At 44.1% G+C, this 12,298-nt stretch overlaps 1 protein-coding gene across 1 annotated transcript in view; it reads right to left on the minus strand.

Moving 5' to 3' along the window:
- Window positions 1-12,298, minus strand: part of LOC109921562 (neurocan core protein-like) — a 167,192-nt gene that overhangs the window by 135,185 nt on the left and 19,709 nt on the right. The window contains exon 3 of the mRNA XM_048613943.1: window positions 4,364-4,418. Within this exon, the coding sequence (XP_048469900.1) occupies window positions 4,364-4,418 (55 nt within the window). The remainder of the gene's footprint in view (window positions 1-4,363; window positions 4,419-12,298) is intronic.

A 12,298-nucleotide genomic window follows, 5' to 3' on the forward strand; every position in this document is an offset into this window, starting at 1 on the left:
TATTTCAGAACCCCTTCCCCTCCCCCATTTCTGATGAAGGGTCTAGGTCTGAAACATCAGCCTTTCTGCTCCTATGATGCTGCTTGGCCTGCTGTGTTCATCCAGCCCTGCACCTTGTTGTCTCGGATTCTCCAGCATCTGCAGTTCCTACTATCTCTGCTTCATAATAACCTCAGCCAGTGCAGAAGTTGACCTCACACTATTGGTGTCACTCTGCATCGCAAACCAGCTACTCAGACAACTGAGCTAACCAGCCTACAGCCATCCAAACATCTCATCACTGCACAAATAACAGAGTCCTGACAACCCGGAGAGACAGTTTCATATTCTGTCACCGCAGATACTGAACTTAAATTCAGTTACCTGGATGAATTTGGAATAAAAATCCCATGTGAGTAATTATAGGATCGCAACAAATAAAACTCATCTGGTTTATTCCCGCTCTTTGAGGGAGAACATGTTCTATCCTTTCCCAGTCTGGGCGTGTGACATTATCTGATGAGCCACAATAAATGCCAATCTTGCCAAAAGAAAGATTGCCTTACACTTCCTCCTTAATTGAACACCATCTGAGGGGATTCCAAGAATGTACTCACAAGATCCGAGAGAGGGCTGGCAATACGTACAGACCTCCATGTAGATTCAGATGAAGAAGGTTCTTTGGGTCTTTTGATCAAACATCATGACCATTTAAATCATCCATATCCACAGGGCCATTTTCTTATGTGGAAGATTGTCAGGAAAAACCCATCTGGTTCACTAATGTCCTTTAGGGAAGGAAACTGCCATCCTTACCTGGTCTGGCTCCAGACCTACAGCAATGTGGTTGACTCTCAACTGCCCTCTGGGCAATTAGGGATGGACAATAAATGCTGCCTAGCCAGCAACGCCCTCATCCGTGAATGAATAAAGAGAAAAAAAGAATTTGGCTTCTTTTTATTTCAAGAAAGCCTTGCTAATAACTTCCCCAAATTAAAAACACAGAAGCCAGATGTTCTCTTTCAGGAAAAGGCTGCCCTAATCAGCATGAGCCTCAATCTTGGGGTGGTAAACCTTGAGCTCTTGTGATTACATTTACTTCTAGACTTTCAACATCAATGTATAATGGAAGGGGAGGAATCCAGGGTCAATCTTATCGATTAAATACACAACAAAGCGGAGCAACTCTAGATCATTAATTAAACTAACCCTTCCTTCGCCATTGCCTGTCGAGATGCAAAGGCTTTTTTTTACATTTATAGGATATGGACACCACTGGCCAGTATTTATTGCCCAGAAGCCGGTTAAAGCCAGTCACATTGCTGTGGATCTGGAGTCACATGTAGGCCAGACTGGGTAAGGACAGCAGATTTCCCTCCCCAGAGGACATTAGTGAGCCAGATGGGTTTTTACTCTAATCAGCATGATCACCACTGGGCCAGATTTACATTCCAGATTTTTACTGAGTTCAAATTTCACCCATGGTCAGCTTCAAGCCCATGTCTCCCAACATTAGCCTGGTGGTCTGGATGACTCTCGTCTAGATCTCCTGGGGCAAAAGATTCTGGGGGCAGAAGATGTCAGCACCCCTACCCACCACACCTCTCCTGACACCCACCCAGAAGAAATGCCAACGGGCCAACAACAAGTCTACCCCCAAGCTATAAAGCACTGTGGCTGGGCTCACTTGATGGGCAGTGGGACTTCTATCAGTCAGCTGGGGGCAGGAGGGATATTCCACCCTCTGGAGTGGTCAGCACCACAGGCAAGGCTATAAAAGAGGTTCCGTGCCAAGGGATACAGGACATTGGAATTTAATATGTAGGCGGGTAGGAATGAAGAGGGTGCTATCATCTCCCTCTGATAGTGAAAGCGCACCCTCCAAATGATAGCAGCCCTTTATTCTCACCATTTTTCTCATATGCCAATCTTTTCATGAGGTGGGCAGCATAATGCTGGGCTCAGCTAAGCTTCCAACAAGCCCATTTGACCATTCTTTATTTATTAACATGCCAGTCTTGGAGCCCATCCATGCTCCGTGTTGGAGGGTGATTGGGCAGTGGCTATGAGTGTAATGGGCTGCCTGACTGATTTTATATGCACTCCCATCTCTCGCCATCAACAACACGCCCAGTGGGTGCATGTATCATCCAGCCCCCGGGAATGAGAAATTATTTTCCACCTTCTACAACTTCAGGATGTCCCAACACAACTTACGGCCAAGTCTGTACCAAGAAATAAAGAACTGCAGATGCTGGAAATCTGAAACAAAAAACAGAAACTTTTTCCTAGCTACTGACAGTTCACGAAATGTTAACCCTGCTTTCTTCCCACAGATACTGCCAGACCTGCCGAGTTTCCTGCTTTTGTACCGAAAGAACTGCGGATGCTGTAAATCAGGAACAAAAACAAAGTTGCTGGAAAAGCTCAGCAGGTCTGGCAGCATCTATGAAGGGAAAAACAGAGGTAATAACTGAGGAAGGGTCCGAAACGTTAACTCTGTTTTTTCCATCACAGATGCCGCCAAACCTGCTGAGCTTTTCCAGCAACTTCTGTTTTTGTTCCTGTTTTTGTACGTTTGAAGTGTAGCCACACTCATTGCAAAATGAATCTGTGCACAGCAAGATTCCACAGGCAGCAATGTGATAACAACCACATAATCTGTTTCCACGGGCTGACATAAGGATAAATTACAGCCCAGGACACCATGGGAAAACTGCGTGATCTTCTACACAATGATGCCGTGAGAATTTTTTACATGTCAAGCTGAGAGAGCAGACTGGTGCCAAAGGTTTTGGAGTAGATTTGTAGTTCGGGTTATGGGTGTTGTGGTTGGTTGGCTCGCTGAGCTGGTTTGTTGTTCCGCAGACGTTTCATTACCGTGCTGGGTAACATCACCAGTGCAGCCTCCGATGGAGCGTTGGTGTGTTTTCCTGCCTGGTTTTTAAACTTTGGAGTCCATTGAACTGGATTGCCTCACTTCCGGTTTTCCTTCATAGTGGAGTGTATATGGGGTCGAGTTCTATATGTTTATTGATGGCTTTCTTCATGGAGTACCAGGCTTCTAGGAATTCCTATGCCTGTCTCTGCTTAGCTTATCCCAGGATCTTGGTGTTGTCCCAGTCGAATTGATGGTTCTCCTTGTCCATGTGGATTGAGATGAGTGAGTATTGGTCGTGTCTTTTTGTAGCCAATTGGTGTTCGTGTACCCTTGTTGTTAATTTCCTTCCTGTTTGTCCAATGTAGTGTTTCTCACAGTCTCTGCAGGGAATCTTATAGATGACATTGGTCCTGTCCGTTGCGGGGAGTTGGTCTTTGGTTCGGGTGAGCAGTTGTCGTAGGGTTGATGTGGGTTAGTGTGCCACTCTGATGCCCAGTGGTCATAGCTGTCTTGTGGTTAGTTCCGATGTGTTCCTGATGTAAGGTAGTGTGATGAGTGTGTCGGGGCGTGTAGTATCTTCCTAATGTTGTTTGTGTAGGCATCTTCTGACCCAGTTTTTTGGATATCCATTATCTTTGAAAACCTGGAAGAACCTTGGAAGGAACTAAAGACCCACTTCCCAGTATGGACAGGACCAATGTCATTCTTAAGATCCCCTGCAGAGACTGTGAGAAACATTACATCGGACAAACAGGAAGGAAACTAACAACAAGGGTACACGAACACCAATTGGCTACAAAAAGACATGACCAATACTCACTCATCTCAATCCACATGGATAAGGAGAACCACCAATTCAACTGGGACAACACCAAGATCCTGGGATAAGCTAAGCAGAGAGAGGCACGGGAATTCCTAGAAGCCTGGTACTCCACGAAGAAAGCCATCAATAAACACATAGAACTCAACCCCATATACACTCCACTATGAAGGAAAACCGGAAGTGAGGCAATCCAGCTTAACGGACTCCAGAGTTTTAAAAACCAGGCAGGAAAACACAACGGCGCTTCATTGGAGGCTGCACTGATGATGTTACCCAGAAGGATAATGAAACGTCTGCGGAACAACGAACCAGCTCGGCGAGCCAACCAACCACAGCAGACAGGTGCCTCTGTTTAAAGTCTTGCCCGCAGGATGCAGAAGAGTGCCAGCCAAAACTTTTGTTCTCAAGTCCTGGAGTGGGACTTGATCAACCTTCTGATGCAGGGAACTCTGACAGATGGAAATTGAAAGAAAAATAAATGATCCCCTCGGCACATCCCCATGAAAATGCTTCACCTTCAAAACAAAAAGATTGGAGAATTACTGAGTACTGAAAGAAGTGATTGCACACTTCAAATCACTCTTTTGTGGGGAAAGAGATGTATTCATAAGGATTATAAGGTATTGAGATGAAATGAAATCATCTGCCATTTCAAATCCCAAACCTGCTATTAATTTTACATAATTGCACATTCCACAGCTATCATTAGCTTGAAGCGAGTGTTACGATTGGAGACTGAAAGTGCCAAAAAATACTCACGTTCAATTTGGTTTTCATCCTTCCATTATAAAAATTTGAGGAAGATGATACATAGTAATCTCTCCGGTCTGGAAATTGTAGTTCAAAAACACAAGTTTTCCAGGATTTATATTTTAAATTCCCAATCAGGTCACAGCATCAGTTTAGTAAAAAACTTTGGGACCAGGACAGCAATACTTGGATAAGGAAAACAGGTTTTATTCTTTCTTTGTAAAGTTTTATCATTGTTTTTATGCTTCAGGTTAATATGGTGTTTTCCATTTCGACACTTGTCGTTTGGAATTCTATAATCCAGAAAATTCTGAAATCTGGTAATAACTCAGATTTTGGACTAAAGAGGTGAGAATGTACAGGTTATTCTACAAGGTGTTTTACTTTGTCTTTGCAAAAATAGAACAAATTGTTGTCTTTGTTTGGACTCTGGGACTTTATTGGGAAATTTGCATTTTTCTTGCTCAATTGTCCATCCTTCTTCTGTATGACAACAGCTGCTTCTGTAACTACAAAAGGAACATCACCTGCTGTTAAAATCAAACCATTTTCTAAAGGATTCTAAAGAGACAGGTAGATGATCAAGAGGCAGTCTGTTGGAGAAGTTACACAGTGATTGTTTCATTGACACTAAGATCTGGGAAAGTGCCCAGGGCGATGAGTTTGAATCTCACCTTGACAGTTATGAGTTTTAAAATCAATTAACAAAAATCAGCGTAGACAAAAAATGAGCAATGGCGACCAAGAAGTTTCTGGACTTTTGTAAAAATCCACCTGGTTCAATCATGTCCTTGAGGGAAGGAAATCTGTCATCTTTATCCAGTCCGAGCATGTGTAACTCCAGATGCACAGCAATGTGGTTGATTCTGAAGTTCCCTCTGGGCAATAAATGCTGGCCTAGTCAGTAACACCCCCATCCCATGAATAATAAAAAAAAAGTCCCTGCCTCCAGAGGAGTAGTGAGAAAGGAAAGTTTATTTTAATAAATTATCTGAGTGTGCTCCATGTCAATTTGTGCATTGCGCCAAGAGGAAACATTGTTCTACAACTACTTCATCAATTTTCTTTAGCATCTAATAAAGCCATAGTCTTAGCAGACCATTGAGTGGCATCGTAGCTCAGTGGTTAGCACTGCTGCCTCACAGCGCCAGGGACCTGGGTTCAATTTCCCCTCGGGTGACTGTCTGTGTGGAGTTTGCACATTCTCCCCGTGTCTGCGTGGGTTTCCTCCCACAGTCTAAAGATGGACAGTTTAGGTGAATTGGCTATGGGAAATGAAGGGTTACAGGGTTAGGGTGGGGTGTTTAGGTCTGGGCAGGATGCTCTTTGGAGGGTCAGTGTGGACTTGATGGGCCAAATGGCCTGCCTCCACACCGTAGGGAGTCTATGCTCTCTCTCTCTTAGACAGAGGCAACTGCTGGTGGTTTAAACCTGAGGGTCACCACACCTCAGGTGAGGGGAGAGTCTTTAATAGACCTCAATTAGATCTCCTCTCATCCTTCTAAACTAGCAAGTATAGCCCTAAACTGCTCAACCTTTCCTCTTAAAACAAGACTTTCATGTCTGGAATCAATTGAATGAACATTCTCTGGTCTGCCTTCAATGCAATTACATCCTTCCTCAAGGAATGGAGATCAAACTGTATACAATATTCCAGATGGGATCTGACCAATGCCTTGTGCAATTGTAACAATACTTTTATACTGCATTCCTTTAGCAATTCCATTTGCTCTCCAGAAGAACTTGCTGCGCACTATTTGTCTGGCAAATTTGCTACATTTCAAAAGTGATGACAATTCAGAAATAAATCATTGACTGTAAAGTTGATGTTCTGAGATCCTGAAAGAGGTGTGTGACACCTTTTTCACTCAGTTAAAACCGAAAGAACTGTGGATGCTTTAACTCGGAGCAACAACAGAAATTACATTTGTGTTAACTCCGACTTCTCTCCACAGATGCTGCCAGACCTGCTGAGCTTTTGCAGCAACTTTGTTTTTGTTCCTGATTTACAGCGTCCGCAGTTCTTTTGGTTTTTACTTGGAAAAGGTATTCAGTCAGTCCCCAATACCCTTCCTCATTCCACTGCCAAGTTTTGCCTTTCTTTCACCTTCCAAAGGCTTCTCTTCTCTTCAAAGGGAAAGAGGACCAGAGTCGTGAGTTGACTCTGACAGATCTGAGCCCAACCAACAACTTCTTGTTGCCTCACAGTGAGAGTCAATGAAAGCATTGTTGGCTGTGCCAACAGGATCCAAATTGGACATCAGCTGAGGAGAACCACAGTCATCTCGATGAAGATTAATTGGTGCCCGCTGCTTCTCTCTTTTTAACGATGCAGGAACATCAAGAGAGAAGAAAGCTTCTGTTCTAGCAAGGTTTGATGTGGCAAAATTGCAAACCCAGCCAAAAGCCCGAGCTATTGTAAGGTCCAGTTTGGGATTAATTACTGTGTGTCAGTGCTGAGGATTATGGTCAGCGGAGCAGAAACCAAACAGCAGAAGTGCAGCAGAATGTGGAACTAAAATAAAGCAAATTCACTTTAGAGAGTTGCAAAGAAGATTAAAAATTGTAACTGTGACGGAAATGAGCAGCATTGCAGGGAGGCAATTTCTAACACTGTATATTTTTATTGGCAGTAAATTGTTGTGCTGTCCTGTTAAATAGCTTCATTAAATAGGAAGGTGAGCAAAGTTTATATTTTAATTGGATTTTATAACTGATCTCTAAGTATTGCAGCTCCAACACAGTCCCTGAAGGGAGGAGGAGCTAGTGTCTCTGCTGCATATTTATTTCACTGTATCTCTGGGGCGTTGTGGGTTGCGTGGGGCCAGAAGACACAGCTTCTATCTACAAGTTGTGCAGAATGTAGCACCAGAGGCTAAAGTGCTGGCTAGACTGAGTCCAGACCCAGTTTTCTTTTTCCCCTGGTTTTATTCCAACTCACACACCATCAACTCCAACAACTCTAATTACTCATTCCTTATGTATAGATATATATGCATCCAATCAGGTTCAATTACCCTCAATTAACACATCACCATCATCTGCTCCCAGTTCTATCTGTCCTCAGGCATCTCTCAATAATAATGTGGGTGAGTCCAGCAGTACACTGGCAGGAACATCTAACAGAATCTGACAATGCCACCTCACCCACTGCCAATTGCACCCCATTAACCATGCAACTCAATACAAACCTGGCACTCACTGGTGAATTTTCCATGCCAGTGTTTTGGAAAGCAATGCAGTGAGCTGGAAACATTGAGCTATTGTCACAAGCCAAAAGGCAGTGTTTCAAGGGAGGATTGCTGAGGTTTCACTTTCTTTGTGGATGCCTCCTCTCAGCCTCAACCGCAGAAAGGAGTTTGCATTTCTCGAGTGCCTTTCACTATCTCAGGACATCTCAAAGTGCATCACAGCCAATTAATTACTTTTCTGAAGAGCGGCCACTGCTCTAAAAGCAGCAACAGCTGGTTGGCACAAGGCAAGCTCCCAGTAAAACTTGCAAAAGATGCATACTGTTTTGTACACCTCAGGACAGTGCTCCAGTATGACCAGTATGCTCATTTTCAAGTAATTCTGGGGTTTCTCTCTGGAACACAGAGCAAAGAAAGGAATGGCTAACGTTAGCTGTGTTGGGTGGTGGTTGGTTTAGCCCTGGACAGTTTGTTTGCAATAGAGAGAGATGCTAATAGTACGGGTTCAGTTCCTGGACTGGCTGAGGTTACCATAAAGGATTCTCCTTCTCAATGTCTCTCCTTGCCTGAAGTGTAGTGACCCATCAGTTGTCTCTGTCTCTCCCCACCACACCCATCACCCCCTGCCACCCTTCCAACCTAATGAGGGAGCAGCTCCATGGTCTGATAAGACTATAATGACTTTCCCTTAGAATCACAGTGATCTATGGCACAGAAAAAGGCCCTTTGGCCCATTGAGTCTGTGCTGATCACAAACCTAACTATTCTAATCCTCTTTTCTAGCTGTTGGCCCATATGTATGCCTTAACATTGCAATTGTACATCTGAATAATTCTTAACCGTTCTGAGGGTTTCTGCCTCAACCTTACAGGCAATGAATTCCAGATTCCCACCACTCTCTGCGTGAAGAAAGATTTCCCTCACATCTCCTCTGCCTTCTGCCCCTTCTCTTAAATCTACATTCCCTGGTTATTGATCCCTCCACCAACGGGAGAAGTTTCTTCCTGTCTACCCTGTCTACGCCCATCATAATGTTAAACATCTCATTCATATCCCAACTCAGTTTCCTCTGTTCCATGGGAAACAACCCCAGTCTGTCCAATCTCTCTTCTAAACACTCCAGGCCAGACTACATCCTAGTAAATGTCCTCTGTACCTTCCCCAATGCTATCACATCCCTCCAATAATGGGATTCTTAATGTGGTTCATAAATACAACTTCCAGAGGGACACGGTGGCTCAGTGGTTAGCATTGCTGCCTCACAGCACCAGGGACCTGGGTTTGAGTTCAGCTTCAGGCTGGAGTCTGTGTGGAGTTTGCACATTCTCCCTGTGTCTGTGTTGGTTTCCTCTGGGTCTTCCGGTTTCCTTCCACAATCCGAAGATGTGCAGGTTAGGGTGGATTGGCCAGCCTAACTTTGCCCATAATGTCCAGGGACGTGCAGGCTAGGTGGGTTAGCCATGGGAAATATAGGGTAGAGGGTGGGGAGTAGGAGGAATGCTCTTCGAAGGGTCAGTATGGACCCGATGGGTTAAATGGCCTGCTTCCACAATGTAGGGATACTATGTTCTTCTTCAAAGTGAGTTTTGCATTGTTTTATATCCATCTGAGTTGGTTTTGTATCTCATCTGAAAGACTGCAATTTTTCACCATATAATGGACAGTAGGAACTGCAGATGCTGGAGTCAGAGACAAGACAGTGTGGAGCTGGATGAACACAACAGGTCAGGCAGCATCAGAGGGGCAGGAAAGTTGATGTTTCAGGTCGGGGCCCTCGTTTAGAGAGAAAAAAAATTTCACTGTGTCACAAATAAAGTTGGTTGCAATGAACGCAGTCACACTCTTGATAGTCTTGGATGACCTGTTTCCTCAGTCGTGTTTCTTTAAACCGCAAAATAATACATAACAATGCTAATGTGGTGGGGTGACTGCTGAAGGAGTCTGCTCTCCCATGTTTAAAAACCCACCCTGGCACATCAGGGAGTCTAACCTAACAAGACCAATCAGTTCCTGCAACCTTACAACAGGAAGGATTTGTGTGGGAAGGGACATGGTTCAGTGTTCCTGGTCCATTAGGAAGTGTGATGTTGAGGATGCACAGAGAAAGGCTCTAGACAAATTAATTTCTTAGACTTTGTTCCCCCGGGTGAAGGGTCTTAAACCAGGGATCACAAACCTCAGGATTAGGAGCCAGCCATTTTTTATTTATTATTTAGACATGGGATGAGGCATCACTGGCTCAGCCAGCATTTGTTGCCCACCCCTAATCATCTGGATGGCTGTTAAGAGTCAGCCATGTTGCTTTGGGTCTGGAGTCACGTGCAGGCCAGACCAGGTAAGGATGGCAGATTTCCTTCCTTAAAATGAGCCAGTGGTTACATGATTGCCATGAAGCTAGCATTTTACTCCAGACTTTATTCAATTCACATTTCATGACGTACCATGATGGGATTCAAATCCACTTCTCCAGAACATTAGCCTGGGGTTCTCAATTACTAGGCCAGAGACATTGCCACTATATCACCACCTCAGCCTGGGATTGAGATAGGGGGTAAACTTTTCACAGAGCATTGTGGATCTTTGCAATGTTCTACCTCAGAGAGCTGTATGTGGTCAGTCATTGAGTTCTCTTCGAGACTGCGACCAACAGATTTTAGACACAAAAGGGATCTTGGAACATGTAGATAGAGCAGGAAAGTGAGTGGGGTAGAATAATCAATCCAGTGAACCTCTCCCCAGTGGACACTGAGAGAATGCTGCTTATTCTGGAGAAATCTAGAACACAGGAACTTTACGAAGATGAGAAGAACTTTTGTTTCTCTCTCAGAGGGTTGTTAGACTGTGGAATTCATTTCCCCACAGAGCAATGGAGACCGGGTCATTGCATGTATTCGGGGTTGAGTTTGGAAGATGTTTGATTGACAAGGGTACCGAGCAGAAGCAGGATAATGGAGCTAAGTTCACCATCAGAGCAGTCAGCAAATGGCAGAGCGGTTTCCAGTCGCTGACTCTTTTTCCTAATTCTTGTCCATAGTGCTCTCACCTCTGAGACAGAAGGTTTGAGGTGTAGGTCTCACGCTGGGGCTAGAACACAGAGGTTAATGCTGACTCTCCAGTGCAGTACTGGAGGAGTGCTACACTGTCAGAGGTAATCTCTTCCAGTCAAGGCATTAAAGTAAGGCTCCATCTGCTCCCTTAGCTGGGTGTAAAGGATTCCATGGCACTCATTCAACAAACCGCAGAGAGAATTCTCCCTGAGTAATTTACCCTCAATCATCGCGGCAGAATTAGATTATTCCATCGTTATCACATTGTTTTTGTGGGATTTGTTTAGTAGCTGGCATGGACAAGTTGGAGCAAAGGTTCTGTTTCCATACCGTATGACTCTATGACTGGACTTCAAATAAAACCACATTTCATTGGCTATATAGTACTTTGAAACATCAGGTGGTTGAAAACAGCACTATATAAATGCAAGTCCTCTCTCTGATGTCCTGGCAGAAATGTTTAATGTGCTTGTGAATTCCTGTGGCTCAGACATTATGGATGGAATCTGGAAAAACAGTTCACACTTCATCAGTCAGACCCACCAACTTAATTTTACTTAGCGTTAGATTTTCATTTTGCTGTGCTGTTAAATTTGAAATGCTTTCAACTTATCCAGTGTAGGTCCTTGAACTGTTATTGACTATTTGACCATATCCAAATCCAGTTATCATATTGTCACCTGACATCCTCTACACATGAGACCTAACACCAATTCACAGCAGGGTCCTCTGGAGTAAATCCCAGGAGAGCACGCAGAGAAACAGGGAGTGAGGAGGAGATGGTGAAGCAGACATGGAGGTTGGGTATAATAGAAAAGGACATATGGTCCTTTCAGCAAATGTTGAGTTTCCTTCATGCTGTTTTGATACACAGAGACTGCTACTCTGATACTGTACAGTTCAGTACAACAATTATAATCAGTGGGTGAAACATACCTGTATGTCTGTGTCCTTGTGTCTGTGTGTCTCCATGTGAGTTTACATCTGTCTGCATGTTCATGTGTGCGTTGATGTGTGTGTGCGTCTGTGTTTGTGTTTATTACAGTGTGTTTGTCTGTGTATTTGTTGCTGGGTGTAACTATGTCTATATGTACCTGTCCATGTCTGTAGTTTGAATTCCTGTGTATCTGTGTGTACCTTTCTTTGTTGGTTTATTTAACTGCATGTCTGTGTGTATCTGTCTCTGTTACTATGTGTATGTGTCTATCTATCTGTGTTACTGTGTGTAGGTGTGTGTGTGGGACTGAGTGTGTGTGAGAGTGATTGTCTTTAAGAGAGTGAGTGAGTGGGTGAGTGAGTGAGTGTGAGTGAGTGACAGTGAGTAAGTGTTGCCATGTGAGTGTGTGAGTGTGAGTAGGTGTCTGAGTGAATAAGTATGAGTGAGTGAGTAAGTGTGAGTGTGTGTGCTTGAATGAGTGTCAGTGCATGAGTGAGCGAGTGTGAGTGAGTGTGTGTGTCAGTAAGTGAGTGAGCGAGTGTGTGAATGAGTGTGTGTGTCAGTAAGTGAGTGAGCGAGTGTGTGAGTGAGCGAGTGTGTGTCAGTGAAAAGTGACTGAGTGAGAGTGAGTGAGTGAGTGTGTGAGTAAGTGTTGATGAGTGAGTGTGTGAGTGAGCGAGTGTGTGAGTG

The sequence above is a fragment of the Rhincodon typus genome, chromosome 29 (genome assembly GCF_021869965.1).
Source record: "Rhincodon typus isolate 14 chromosome 29, sRhiTyp1.1, whole genome shotgun sequence".
Taxonomy (NCBI): domain Eukaryota; kingdom Metazoa; phylum Chordata; class Chondrichthyes; order Orectolobiformes; family Rhincodontidae; genus Rhincodon; species Rhincodon typus.